Source organism: Microcebus murinus, chromosome 7 (assembly GCF_040939455.1).
Source record: "Microcebus murinus isolate Inina chromosome 7, M.murinus_Inina_mat1.0, whole genome shotgun sequence".
Lineage (NCBI taxonomy): Eukaryota > Metazoa > Chordata > Mammalia > Primates > Cheirogaleidae > Microcebus > Microcebus murinus.
The window spans coordinates 86,208,299-86,224,246 of NC_134110.1; the positions used below are offsets into that span (position 1 = coordinate 86,208,299).

Genomic DNA, 15,948 nt, shown 5'->3' on the forward strand with positions numbered 1-15,948 from the left:
GGCTTCACTAAGTATCCAGTATCTTCAACCACGGTTCATGGCCCTCGGTAGTCAAAGTGGCCATCATTTCCTATCTTGAGTATACTTAAAATTCTCAGGCAGTCTGAATAAATGCAAATAAAGATAGAGAGTTATCATCTGGGATAAAATTATGATTTGCTGCCCTTCTGAATATACGGTGTATGTATTTATTGTATAGTGTATCTATTTTATAATGTTTGTGACAGTACATTTACATGCTCTTAATGGATTATGATGTGATATAAACAATGGTTTTTTAATTCATTGAATTTCTTGCTTCTAAAACAGACATGTAAAGCAGAATTTCCTGTACTTTACACATCTGAGTAACCCTAGATTTTATACTTTTTTGTAATATTTTAAGAAGCAAGTTATTTCTTCATTTAAGGAAGTTTTTATAAAATAAGTCACTGAAGTTTGCACATAGAGTAAATCATGCACACCAAAAGAAAGCAGCTGGAGGCCAAGTCTCCCTATGTGTCTTGCATTCAGCCTTTCTTGATGCCGACTTCCTCTTAATGTGACACTATATTTCATGTAACCTGAAGTCTATATGTTCTTGACCTGTAAAATTCTTCTTTTAGGATCCACCCACTTCAGTTTCCCTTGGACTGCGAATGGAAGAAATGATTTTCAACTTGGCAGACACACATTTATTTTTTAATGACTTAGAAGTAAGTTCTAATTTTTTGATACCTACTTCATTTTACATATCTGAAAATAGGCAATTAGTTTTAAAATGACAATGGAGTATTATTTTTTAAGATGCATAATTGGAATAATGAGACAAAGTAATTCCCAATTATATGGCGTCATATTTTACCTTCATGTTATTTCTGTTTTGCTTTACTTTGGGTGTTGCGTTTCAAAGTTAGATCCCCCATAACCATTGGTAAGGATTAAAATCTGATAGTAAAAATGTTAAATATTAAACTTTGTTGATTATCAGAGGCTACATATTTCTCAGTTGCATGATCACTGGCAAGAAGTACTACCTTTAGAATCTAACAGAATTCATGATGCTTGCAAATTTTGTGTATATCAGACTCTCATTATATTAGGTCAGATGCTTCAGATGCTTTTCTTCCTGGCTGATTCGATTGGTAGGAGGACATTTTAGTCAGGCCTCTATTGTCTGGGCTTCTGGGATTTCTTATGTCAAAGTGATGATGATCTTATTGGTCCATTATGATTTTGGGGAAATTTTTATAAGTTATCCAGCTAAATGTGTTAGGGGCACTGAAAAACATGGTGATCTTGGTTAACAGCATTCTTAAGAATAAAGAATAGTGTTTTCCATATCTCTATTATAAGAAAACATGACTATAGCTACATTTTACTCCCTTCTTAATAGAGACAGTTGTTTATTTAAATCCTGCTGTTAAGCAAGCTTGTGGTAGGGCTGCCAACAGGCATTAATCATCAAGATGATGTTTTGCTAGATTTTATAAATGTATGTTATTTCAGACAGGAGAAGAATCTGAAAGATTTAGATAGAACTTTTACTGATCAAAGTTAATTGGCAGCAATTGGCCTTTAAATATTTCCTGATGTTTCCCTTTTCAAAATCAGGCAAAATGCACCTTATTTAATAGATGAGCCAAAATCATTTGAAAAATGCCAGTGTGTGACAGAACTTAAATGTGGTTTGTTCAACATCTGTCCTGTATTTTGATTTCTTTTCATCTGCAATGAAACTACTCACAGACGAATTGGCAACTTCCAGTGCAATAAAATTATTTAAATGTGCTTTATTTTTTTCTATTCCTTAGTGAAATATTTATTTTTACACTTAAGGGTAAAATATAAAATTTTTGCATTTTAACGTGTTTACTTTCCTCGAGGAAATTATATGTTAAAGCATTACTATTTAAGGTAGAAATTTTCCGAATGAGTGACAAGTTCAGAATTGCCTTTAGAAAAGCTTAATTATCATACTTATTTTAAAAGCTGTTTCTGATTTATAGTTGTATTCCCCTCCGTGAGAGAACAGGACAAAAATTCCATATTTTCTAGTATGTTAAAATTCCTTTCCTAAGTTTTCATTTGTTTCTAAAAATACAGACTACATGGATATTTTTGTCCTAGGTACAACTTTGTTACTCTTATTGATGTTAATAGGTGTTAATAGCACTCATCAAGAAGAAATTAGCAGTAATTTGCTATTGTTTTAAAATTCTACCTTCTAAAAACTGCCAAAACTTCTCCATACAGACTATGGGTTGAAAGTGAGAAGTTAAACCAAAAAATTTCCAAACTCAATTTCGATGTGGTACAACCAGATTTTTATTTGTTTATTGACATTATTCACACTGAATTACATAGACTGAAATAATACTCAAATATATGAAAAGTATATATATTAAAAGCTCTAGTTTAAGAATGTAAGAGATGTGGTTTTTCTGTAAACACAAAAAAGAAAAAGTAGTGGTCAGTACAGTTATTGAAATATCAGTTTCTATTCTTGACATTATTAGGGACTATTTCATATTAAAGGCAAAGTACAAAAGAGAATGAAAATGTAATTGAACCAAATAATATAAAACAATAGTGGAAAAATTTTAAGCTTGTAACCTTATAAAAGTTGATTTTAAGTTATTTTACTTACTTGAGAATAACATTAAAGATATCAACAAAAATATAAATGAAAGAATTTAGCCTGTTGCTGGAAATTATTTAGTTGCTCTAGATTTACTCAATATTTTTTTAAATAAATTGGTTTTTATACTTATTTAAATCTTTTATATTTCTGTAGTTCAACAAACTTAGGACTGGTTTATTGCAAATATAAGTTTCTTTCAAAATAAAAGGTAAAATTATTTCCTGGCAAAAATAAGTATATTGGCATAATGCTTTTAAGAAAACTAAAATTATCTCATCAGGCAGAAATGATGTGGTAATGCCTGATTTCACACTCCAATTAGCAGTGTGCTGTGGTAGGGGACATGAATATTTTAATATATTTAAATTACATGTTTTTAGCTTTTTAAAGCCTGTGGTATAAGTAATTTCAAGGAAGTTTAACAATCTCTTGGTTAGCTTGAAGTATGATTTCTGAACTCTAATTATTGACATTTGGCCTTATTTTCTTCTCAATCTTTTACCCTCTATGTAATTTGGTTAGTTCACTCTTTGGGTTAATAAGACATGCTGAATAATGAAATATACTATGTGAGGGGCTTCCAGTAACATTTATTGTGTTATATAAGTATGTGCTTAAAATGGCTATTAGGATATGATTTAGAAAAGTAATTTATAAATACTTGATGGAACTCTAAGAAATAACATTAACCTTTTTAGTTTTAAATGTCTTATCATCTTGCTTAGCAGTCTTTCTTAATTTAAAAAAAATCTCAATTTACATTAATTCTGTTGACATTTCAGGAAAAAGTAAATAATAAGGAGAAATTTTTTTTCCTGTGCCATTAAAAATGTTTGACGCGTTAAGGAACATTGAGTGACAGGGCGACATAATTATCATAGGAAATAATATTTTTCCCCACTAGAGACTCTGGCATTTAGACTTTAGTTCCATAATGTACTTCTTCTGGCTTTCCTATTTCTAAGTCTGACTAACGTCCTGCATATTATTTTACAAAAAAGGTTTCCATGTGCAATACGATGATGCTTATATGGAAGTCATTTTTTATGAACGACAGTGTGGAATTGGAGTTTTTTTCAGCTTCTTTAGTAAAGTATGACTCTAAGTGGCTGGAGAAAGAGTTCTTTCTGTTGGATTTTTATTGAAAGGCAATCTGCAAACGGGGTGAGGAAAGGCCTTCAGCATATGATAACATTTCAGTTTACCCTGCTGCTGGTCAGTGTTCCTGTTGGATTTTTCAGTTGGAAGAAAATATTTTATAAAGATGGATAGAAGTCTGAGTAAAAATAAGGCATTAAGCTTGTTTTTTTTTTTTTTATTGGTTTATTTTTTTTTTTTTTTCACTTTCTGGTGTTAAGTAAATATGATTGCACTGGCATTACAGTTGCCATCTTAATTTGTGTCATTGACATAGTGGTCTTTAAAAGTGGGCAGGAACCAGGTCTCTGGTCTCAGGTCACACCGTACCCCTGCAGGGGCAGAGTATAGGTCTGGAACTTGGTGGGAAGCCTCCTCTTGTGTCTTGTGAGATACAGGCTTGTGAACCTATTGCACACACCATACTCACCCAGTTAAATGTGAAGCTTTGTTGATCTCCTCTCTTCACTCTCCTAGTGTGCAGTTAGTTTAGTTGGACAGACCAGAGGATTCTTTGGCATCAGGATTTACATGAATACCTCTGCCCTTTATGAGGCCTTCAATATGTAGACTCTCATCCCAGGTCTGATTTTTAAACACCTACACTTGTACTCCCTTGTCATCTTTTATATTTAAAACAAAAAAGGCTTAGGGCAGAAGATTCTGGTCTAAGTAGAGCCTGGGTTTGATGAGTCAAAGGCTAAGAAAAGGAGCTGTGGACCAGCCTCTAGGTAATGCCATAAGTTAACAGGTATAAACTAAAACAGTTTTTCTCATAAGGCAAAGAAATTAGTTTGCCCCGTGGTTTAATTCAGTCTTTAAATTTGCAGTCATATTTTATTACTTTAAAACTTAGGTTATCTATTAATTATTTTAATATGTCTTATTTATAAATTTATTTTCCTTCAAAATATCAGTTATGTCAACATTAAGTACTTCAATTCTGAATGACATAACTACTGACATAATGCTTGTGCATTCAAAAGTGTAAAATATTTAAACTAATTCAGAAGTTGATTTTTCATGTTGGAAAAATATAACTCATGTAGAAAGTACTTTATTCTCTATAAACAAATTGTGTGGATGCTGGAAGCTCTGGTTCTATGCTGCCAGAGAAGTGATCTTGTAGGTACTTGCAAGGAAGATGCTGTTTGTAGCTGTTCTCTGCTTTCAGACCCTTCTACGAGTCAAGAATAACTATATGAAAGTGTGTAGGCATATCAGTAATTACATTCCAGACATAAATGCCCCTGTATACATGTATGTTTGCATGTATATGCCACTTGTCATTTTCAACTCTGTACATAGACTTTTGTATACTTGTTTATTTTCTCCTGATAAATTCAGCAAACATAAAGGACTACATTTTAAAATCCTGGTAATACCCTTCATCATAACATCCAGAATGTTTTGTTATATATGTTAACCATTAAATGAGTGTCTGTTAGATTGAATTCTTGTGTGTTGTGTTAGACTAGAAAACCGATTTCTGTTTCCTTCCCCATAGAAGAAAATAGAATTGACATTGCCTTCCTATGTTTTAAGGTAGGTCGCTTGGCCCTGTCCATTTCCTTAGTTAACAAGAGTAATACCATAACCCTCAATTTTGGGGAGGGTGCAAAATAAGTTTTTCAAGCAATAAATGATTATGACATAATAAATATGTGTTGAGTTTGTTTTAACTGTATTGTAACTGATGGCCATAAAAGAAGCAATGCCCATATTTTATCCATTATTACTACTAATGAATAATTTTTATTCTTATTTCTTTATCATTCCTCTAAGATTCTGTTGTTTTTATTTTATCTGCAGGTAAAAATAGAAATATAAAAATATACTCAAAGACTTCCTTAATTCTTATGTTCATCAGAGAATTAAGATTAAAGTATATAGCTGCTTAACACAATAAAGGTTATACCATACCAGTAGTCAACATTGTACTTAGCAGTAAAATAAGGGAGGCAAATTGTCATAACAAATGGAAACAAAGTAAGAATACCTTCTGTCAACATTATTATTCAGCAATGTTCTAAGAATTTTGGACAGTGCAATAAGACATAAGCTATGATTAATGAAATGAATGATATTAAACATACTGTTTTTTGCAGAATATTTTATGTACATGAAAAACTGAAAAGAATCAACTGTAATATTCTTAGAATTTACAATAGGCTTCAGAAAAGTGAAAGAATACAGAATTAAATTTAAAAAATCAATAGCCTCTTTATATTAGAACTATAACTTATAGAAAATTTAATTAAATTGTAGCATTGGTAACTATAACACAAAAATAATAAAAGGAAAGATGAGAAACATAAGAAGTATTTGTGAGACATATGAATAAAGCTATGAAATCTGACTGAGACAGACATAAAAGAAGATATGCATAAATGAGATTTCTTTCTTTTCTTTTTTTGCAATATGACAAAGTTTTTTTAAGCTCTCTTTGAAAGGATAAATAGGCAAAAATACCTAGAAATTTTTGACAAAAGGTGATAAGTATTTTGCCCAACCAAGTATTAAAATGTTTTATAATTCTATAATAATGTGAAGATTTATGCTGGTATAACATTGACATTATACTAGCTATGGGGAGAAGAGATAGCTTGGACACAGATCCAACTTACAGAAAAATTTTATGTATGTTAAAACCAAATAATAGTGATGAAATGGATTGTTCAACTCATTTGCTAAAGTAGATAAGGAGTTAAAGTATGAAAGAATAAAACACAAGGAGAAAATACAAATAAATCAAAAGTAAATCAAAAGTTTTGGATGGCCATTTGTCAATAAGCATCAGATCCTAAAAAAGGTTAATAACATTTGTACCAATCATACATCTAGGAATTTTGACTAATAGAAATAAAGGCAAGAATTTATAATAATATTTCTGAATTATGGAATTCGGATGATGTTTTGTTTCTTGATCTGGGTGTTGGTTACAACAGTGTGTTTAGTTTGTAAAAATTCATTGAGCTGTAATTTTTTTCAATAAAAAGTTAATTTTTATAATAAAAGCTAATACTTTGAAGAATAAACATACACATTGTTTGCTCTTAATTCTGGTACAATATATATATATATATATATATATCCCTCTTTCTAAAACATTCACTGCCATTTCTCTAGCGCAGAGCCTGGCCCATAGAAGGTACTCAGTAAATAAATATGGAATAAGTAAATCAAATGTTAAATATCGTATGGAAAGATAAACTCCAGAATTTTAAAACCAATTATAAATGGGATTTTTTTTAATTTGTGCTTTTCTGTATATTCCAAATTCTATATAGCATATACTTATTTCTTCTATAATCAGAAACTAAAACAAAAACTATTTTTAAAAACCACAGATAATACTACAAAACAAAACCAATCAAAATATTTGTAACCAGTGCAACAAAGAACTAAGATTATTGCAACTCACTAAGAAAGACATAAAGAAATAGCTCAATAGAAGAAATGAGCAAAGTTCATGAATGGACAGTTCACAACAGAAAATTATTCAGTTGTCAACATACATAAAGATATGGAAAATGTTGGATTTCACTTCTAGTAATCAGAAATGCGAAATCAAAGAGTAAGTGTTCAGCCTCTTGCCCATCAAATTGGCAAAGATTTAAAATCGACAATATGGTCTATAGTACAGTCAGATGAATACTAGTGTACATTGCTGTTAAAGGTATAAATTGATATAAGTTTTCAGAAAAGCAGTTTGATAATATGTATTCAAAACCTTAATGTGCTAATTATTTTACTTAGTAATTCCACATTTAGCATCTATTCTAAGAAAACAGAATTGCAGAGAGGTAAGTAAGATAATGATAATAAGCATTTGTCAAACACTTGTCCTAAGTGTTTTACATACATGATTCCATTTAATATGCTGATATCTTATAGTAATACTATTGTTATCTCCATTTTATGGAGAAGCCAAGTGAAGCTTAGCAAAGCTTAGGTTGGGTAAAACAAAACTTGTCTAAAATCACACAGCTACTAAGTGGAAAATTCTAACTCAGGTCTAACACATTTTAGAAATCCAATCAACCCCACACTATACCCACTCCCAACAGTGTTTTTTACCACTAAAATATAAAAATACTTAAATATCCAATAATAGATTAATAATGAAATAAATTATAGTACATCCTCACTGAAAATTATTTTAAGATTTTTTATGGAATATAGAGAAAATATGCATGGTCCATTTCAAGTTTTTAAAAATTGGCTATAAAATATAGTCTAGCTTTAATGTTAAAGTTTATGACATATTAAAAAATGGAGGGAAATATATTTTTAAAAGCTACTGTGAAAGATAAATATCATGAAGTTTTATAAACATTTAAGTTTAAAAATAAGCAGTCTACAAAATAAATTATAGTATATGATCCTGACTTCAGGATCTATGACATATTAAAGGTAAATGTATTAAAAAGTTGCCAGTGGTTATTTCTGGGTGGTGGGGTTATAACATACTAGTATAGATGCTTCAAAACTGAGATACCTCATAGCATCCTGTCGTCTCTTTATACTTTGTTGTTTCCTTCTTTCATTGAATATTCAATACCTATTTGTTGAGTAACTATTAAGTGCCTGAGTACAGTTCTAGATGCTGGGGATTCAGTAATGATTGGATAAAGTGCTCTGGAATGAAAGTAGGAGATAAACACTATGTAAATAAAATACTTTCAGATAGAGATTAAGTGCTATGAAGAAAATCAAGCAGTACTGGAAAAGGGATGAATTGGATTGAGGCATGAGGAGATAACATTTGTGAAGAAACCAGGAAGTTGAGAGGGAAGCAGGAAGTTGGCACCAAAGCATTATGGGTGGGAATGGCAAGTGCAAAGGCCCTGAGGTGGGAATGAGTTTCCTTCCTTCAGGAAAGAAATGGGATGCCCAGTGTGCCTGGAACAGAGTGAATGGGGGAAAAGTGACAGGATGCAGATCACACAGGGCCTTGTAGATCATAGTAAGCAATGTTATTTTTCTAATTGCGGTGGGGAGCCACTGAAGAGTTTTAAGCAGAGGCATGACAGACTAGTGTTTACGTGTTTTAAAGATCAGTCTGGTTATCAAATGAGGAACAGGGGCAAGAGTGGAACCAGTAAGATGAATTGTAGACTGTTACAGCCAGGCAAGGAGGACATTAGCTTGGGACTGAGAACATAGCATTTCTGGACACAGTGAGAAGTTGCAGAATTCACAGTATATTTTGGTGGAAGTGCTGGCAGGATTTGCTAATGGATCACATGTGGGAGAAGAGAGAAAGCAGAATCAAGAATGACCACTAGGTTTTGCCTTGAACAACTATAAGAGCAGTCCCATTTCTGAGGAAGCATGGGTTTAGGGTGAGGGGGAGGGAGGGGTTGGATTCAAATATTATGCATTGAGCATACTAAGTTTAAAATGTCTATTCAACATCCAAGTCAAGAGTAGGCATCTAAGCAGTTAGCCATCTAGACATCTCGGTTTGAATCTCAAAGTAGAGAGGCATATTTGAAGGTATAGTTTTGGGAGCACTAAAGCCATGGGACTAGATGGCATCTCATAGGGGAAAGAGTATAAATTGAGATAAGGGCCCAAGATTGAGCACTAGGCATTCTAACATTTAGAAAGAAATAGAACCAAGAAGGAAGAAGAGCTTTCAAGAGAGAATTGTAAGGAATAAACAATGAGGTAGGTGGAAAAGTAGAAAGCATCACAGAAACTTAGAGGATAGTGTTTCAAGAATGAGGGAATGGTGCACTACTGTGTGAAATGCAGCCAAAGTCGAGTAAGATGAGGACAGAGAAGTGACTGACTGGTGGAGTGGGTGACAATGTTGGTTTTAATGACGCTGATAAGCACCATTTCAGTGAAGCCAGAAGACATAAGCCAGATTGGAATGGGCTGAGGAGAGGACGAGAGTTGACACAGGGAAGACGGGAGGAATTAGTAAGAGTTTCTACAGACCCCAAATGCAGAAATGGGTGATACACGGACCACAAGACTAAGGGAGGGTGATTTAGTTTTTAGGCATATTTGGATGTCAGTGGGAATGATTCTGTAGAAAGGAAAATACATATGGTATGGCAAAGAGAAGAGAACAAAGTATAGGACTGAAGTCCTCAGGTGGCAAGAAAAAATGAGATCTAGAACGCAAGTTGTAGGTTTGGTCTTAAATAAGAAGGAGGGCAGAATCAACAGGTATACATGTACGTAGGTGGGATTTGGTAGTTATAAGAGGAAGCTGTTCACACTATAAAAATACTTACGGTGCTATATTATGATTTTCTGTCTAACTCTGTCCCCTATGGGGAAATCCCTTAAAGTGAGGGACTGTGACTTCTCCCCTTAAATCCTGAGCTCCTAGCACAAGATTTGGTACATAGAAGGCTCTCATATGTTTTCTTTAATTGTTTCTAAATTTTTCCAATTAATAGTCTATAATAAGTACTATTTTATTTTTTTTATTTTGGCATATTATGGGGGTACAGATTTTAAGGTTTCAATAAATGCCCTTTCCCCCTCTCCCCCCATAAGTACTATTTTATAATTTGCAAAAGTTAACTTTTAAAAGTAAGTGAGATTAATCACAACCTTTAAAAAAATTAAGATTGAGCCGGGCGCGGTGGCTCACGCCTGTAATCCTAGCACTCTGGGAGGCTGAGGCGGGCGGATTGCTCAAGGTCAGGAGTTCGAAACCAGCCTGAGCAAGAGCGAGACCCCGTCTCTACTATAAATAGAAAGAAATTAATTGACCAACTAATATATATATAAAATTAGCCGGGCATGGTGGCGCATGCCTGTAGTCCCAGCTACTTGGGAGGCTGAGGCAGCAGGATTGCTTGAGCCCAGGAGTTTGAGGTTGCTGTGAGCTAGGCTGACGCCATGGCACTCACTCTAGCCTGGGCAACAAGCGAGACTCTGTCTCAAAAAAAAAAAAAAAAAAAAAAAAATTAAGATTGTCCAAGATGTTAAACTTTGATATTATTAAGTCACATTTTCAAAATCTTTAATGTCAAAACACAATTTACATGGAAGAGGTATGATATAAAATCATATACAGTGTGGTTCTAGTTTGGGGTTTAAAATAAAAGGATTCAGGAAGCTGAGGTGGGTGGATCCCTTGAGCCCAAGAGTTCGAGGATCCAGGGAGCTGTGATCACCTCACTGTACTCCAGCCTGGATGGAGGCATGGTGGGAGGGAGAAAGGAAGGAATGAAGAAAATCAAAAAGAAGACAAAAGGTTTTCTACATTTAAAATGTTATAAAAAATAAGTAATGTCTACAGTAAAAATGGATTTATCTATGGATAGTGGGATGAGAGATTAAGTTTTCCTTATTTTTATTTACTATGATTAATATTTCTCATAATTAGGAAAATATTGAATAGACTCATAACTCTACTGTTCTGACTTGATTCAAAGCTTTGTGTTTGCATGGTTTATCCTACATTTCTAGAGGTACCAGAGGTTGCCCTGCTGAATTCATTCATTCCTGAGGGCCCTATCTGTGCCTGTTTCCTGTCTGTGAAATTGGGTGATGATATACCCCATACAGACCGCATGAGGATTGTATGAGTAAGCATCTGTTAAGCGTGTGGAACTAGCACTGGCTCACAGGAAGCACTGAGGATGTCTCAGCTGCTTTTATTGTTTATTAAGCATCTTCTATGTGAAGAAGGTTGAGCCAAGCCTTGTAAAGCTGTAGAGAAGGAAGAAGAAATGACTTAAAGAGAGGCTAGGGAATGAAAGTGAGACAATAAGTGGTTTGCTGCCAGAATTCCCATGTAATATTCCAACAGAAATCACACCAGAAACACCACAAACATCTACCAGTGGTTAGCTTGCAAATGCCTTTGGTGCTAGGCACATCACAGAGTACTTGTCTGGCTCTGCCTCTCTCACAGAGGGGAGATATATCATTGGTAGTTAAGGAGGTACTGTATCTGGTTCCCATCACACTGTGCTGTCCTCCATAGAAAATGACCATGCTGGCTTCATGCCAAAAAGACATGTGTTTCCTTGGTTGTGCTGATAAGTTTTCTTTTACTCATCATCCCCCGACCTCATGTTCTAAGGGATGGCTTGTGGAACTTGCTGGGGGTGTCGCAGCATGGAGCAGAGCCTTGCTAAGTGTGGGAAGTCACTTAGCGGAGCAGAGCATCCCTTCCCTGGACACAGACCCGGAGCCGCAGGCTCAGGCCTCCCTCGTGAAATGCGGAGAGGAGGACAGCCCTGGAGAAACTCTTCTCATGTCAGTAAAAAAGCATTGACTGATTCTTCATCAACACTATGAATTCAGTCTTACCATTATCTCTAGTTTGCATATGTGGGAAATTGAAGTAAGGTGATTTTTGCCCAAAGCTACTTGGGTAGGCAATGGTAAAGCAGAGGCTGAAGCATGGGTTTCCTTTTGTAAATATCATTGCACAAAACCTTTCTAGCTGTGTCACAGAACCTGGCTGTTTCTCTTTGCAGTGTAAAGAAAGTAACCAATATCTTGGTGCCATCACACAAGGATGCAATAGAGCAGAGCCCAGTAACTGGGCAGGGCTTTCTCTAATGTGTTCTTGGAAAGCCTTGTTTCTCACTACGTCTTACAAACCTATACACTAGTTGCTCAAGCAACCTAAAATCTGTTTTGGAAATGTTGGGAGAAAGATCAATAGGTAGACAGACAGACAGTGGGCTGACAGACATGGACTTATAAGTTCCTGTTGAATAGTAAAAAATACTATTCTAGCAGCCCCTACTTTTCAGATAAAAAGAGCTACTTTGCTATAAATTTACTCATGCTTGGTCCATTCTGAACACTAGGTAGGCATTGAAGAGAAGAGATTAAGTATATTCTCTGCCCTCAAGGAGATCAGATACTGGGTGGAGACAGAAAAGTAAAAGTACACCCACGATGGTGGAGACATTAGTGACATCCACAATGGTGGAGACATTAGAGTCCAAAGGTCAGATGGGTCACCCAGACTCAGGGAGAGGTGTCAAGGAGGAGAGCGCTAGAGAAATGACTTCCCTAGGAAGTAACATTTGGCATAAAAGAGAGCATGGCACTTGGGAACAGAGAGAGCACACACACAGCACTGTGAGATGGGAAGATGGAAACAGAAGCCAGACCATGAAAGGTTTTGTATACTCTGCTAAGAAGTTGGAATCACTAAATAATTTTTTGCATTACTATGGAGATAAATTGTATTATAAAATAAAAGGTGTCAGTAATAATCTAAATCAGTAGTGTTTGTTCATGGGAACAGAGCAGGGGCAGATCTGAAAGCCATTGAGAACGTAATCTGGGTAGGATTTAGAGATATATTCGGTGTAAGGGATAGTGAGCAAGAATCTTAGTTTCTATCTTGAGCAATAAAGTAGAGATAGAAAAGCCAGAAGAACAGTCTGGCTTTGGAAGGAAGATGCTAAATTCAGATTTGAAATGTTGAGTATGCATTGGACGTGGAGGTTGTATGTACAGGACTGAAACTCAGAAGAGAGAACTGAGCTGGAAGCCATCACCCATGAAATCAGTCAAGATTTCCCAGGAAGAATATACTCAGTGAAAGAGAAACGTTACTTTGGAAACATAGAATCTAAATATAAATTGAAAATTTCTAATTTAGAAAATTAAATGACTTATGAATGGAAAAACTGGTCATTTTAAGCAATAGTTACTCTAACAGACTTAATTAACCTGCCTGTGAAACCATCTTCCTAGTTTTGCCACAGTTTGTCTGTTCTGTTGGATGCAGCGACTAGGAAGTGTGGTCAGGGAAGAGTGAATGCTTCAGAGATGGAGAGAACTGGGTTCAGGCCTTGCTTCCTACTAACGTGTGACCTTCAGTCTGTCAACCCTAATGCTTCAGGGAGGACAGCAGGGATGCCGTGGAGTTAGGAGACAACAGAATCCAAAGCCTCCGGCCCGGTGCCTGTGGCATGGGGGTGCCTCAGTGAAGGAAATGTCTTCCCTTCTCGTTGAATGGAAGTGTCACTCCAGCTTTCACAGAGTGGGCTGGATTGCTTCAGTTTATTTAAAAATTCTGTGAAATTGACCTGTCGATGTCACCTATGACAGGCTTTTAGTTTAGATCTTTGATTTTGACAGGTGCTTGCTAATCTTCGATCTGGGAGAGAGCCGCTGCTTCGTAAAGCCAGATTTTGCTCAGTTACCTTCATGGGAAGTTTGCTTAGTAGAGAAAGGAATTCAAGGTGCCCTTATTATTTTAAATTATTTTATTTTTTTTTTTAGATTGAATAGTGCAAGAGAAGGCCTGTGGGCCTGTAACTTCAACTTCCCCAAAATGTGTTTAAGCTGAGGTCCCTGGAGGCTTCTCCCATTTCAGTGCGGCTACAATAGAGCCTCTATCTGGGCTCAGCTCAGTATTCTAACAGCATTTCTAAGGGAGGGCTTTCTAAATCCTGAACTCTTCTTGGTAATTGCGTGCTACTCTTTTGTAAGTCAGGTGGAGGGTTGGGCATGGGGAGAGGATGTTGCTTTTGATCAACATTATTTTGTAACTCTTTTGCCTCTTCAGAATAATTGGCTAAGAATTGTCTTCTGGTATTGGCATTTTGTCAGAAGTTAAAGGGAACTCTTATGTCCAAGATATCATCCTTTTCAATTGGTGGGAATTGTTCATTTTACACACATACTAATGCAATCCTACTGAACTTGGAGATAAGATGTTTCTATCAAGCCAAAAAAGAGAAAAAAGTAGCTTGGAAAACTAACACCAAGTGTTTCACATGTATGTAATAAGAACATGTAGAGGTTTGATGAAATAAAGGATATTTTTCCTTTTTAATGTAACTAAAACATTTACTTTAAAACATAAGGAAAATGATTTAAATTTTAAATGGCAAATGAATAATGTATACTTGTAATCATATGTTATTCAAATGATGTTAGGCAGAAGTCATCCTCATAATTGGCCAAGGCTTTATGGAAACTGACAAGAGGAACTTTTCCAAAATCCAAGGGAAAGTGTAAAACTTTCTTTACCATGAGGCAAGAAACAAATGAATTCTGTAAAACTTTTTTTAGAGGATAGCAGTAAACAAGATGGAGATACTTCTGTTCTTCAGGAGCTTACAGTGTGGTCAGGCTGGGCCAGGCGTGCAGATGAGCAAAGCATCAGGGCCACAGGAATGCTCAGACCGAACAGAGTGACATAGAAACCACCAATGAAGGCCCAAGAGAACCCAGCAGAGCTGAATGGGTGGGCTTTAGAAGGGAGCATTACAAGCAGAAGGCATATAAAGAACAAGGCTGAGAGACCTGAGTGGTTAAAAATATTACTTAAGGAAAATACACGTAATACAGCCTAAGGAGATAAACGAATGCCATAAACCTGTCCAAGCCTGTTCATTATGATGGCTGTTCACTTAAGCATTTGTGGAGCAACGACCATGTACCAAGCATGATTTTCGATGCTTAAAAAGAATTGTTAAGTCTCAAACTCCTGACCTCAACCAATCCTCCCACCTCAGTTCTCGACAAGCCTGAGCCAAGAGTAAGACTCTATCTCTACAAAAAAGAAAAAGAAAAAATTGGCGAGGCTTGGTGGCATGCTCCTGTAGTCTAATCTACTGGGGAGGCTGAGGCAGGAGGAATGGCTCAAGCCCAGGAGTTTGAGGTTGCAGTGAGCTATGATGACGCCAGTGCACTTTAGCTCTGGCAACAGAGCAAGACCCTGTTTCAAAAAAAAAAAAAGATTGTGAGAAGAATTGGCATAATTGCTACCATGAAGTTAACAGTCTAAAAATACTGGAAACTATCCATCAGCCATTGCTCAGCTAAAGGAAATATGAAACATGCACAAATGGTATATAGCCACTTAAAAGATAAGTGATTAATTGATATAAGAAAGGTCTTTATTGCATATTGTTGAGTGGAGGGAGAAAGTAGCTACAAAATGTGTGTCTGGCTTTACCCGCTTGTCTGTGTGTGTGCCCTGCTAGAATGTGAGCTCTGTGAAGAGCCTGAGTACCTTTGCATAAATGAGTGACTAGTAGTGCAGGAAGAACCAAAAGCGGGTTCACAGTGGTTCCTTCTGAGGGATGGCATTGTGGTTGTTTCTTTTATATATACTTTTATATGAATTTTCATTATTTTTACATATTCTATTATAATTAGACCAAATAAATTTTTCACAAAACTTTTGACACTTCAGTGAAAAGGGCACTAACATTACCAATTAACTT

General features: G+C 35.4%; 1 protein-coding gene across 15 annotated transcripts in view; it reads left to right on the plus strand.

The window, feature by feature from the left end:
• The window catches only part of EYA1 (EYA transcriptional coactivator and phosphatase 1), a 307,766-nt gene that overhangs the window by 263,061 nt on the left and 28,757 nt on the right, over positions 1-15,948 (plus strand). For all 15 annotated transcript variants that reach the window (XM_076005221.1, XM_076005220.1, XM_076005223.1 and 12 more), the window contains one exon: positions 606-695. In XM_076005221.1, the coding sequence (XP_075861336.1) occupies positions 606-695 (90 nt within the window). The remainder of the gene's footprint in view (positions 1-605; positions 696-15,948) is intronic.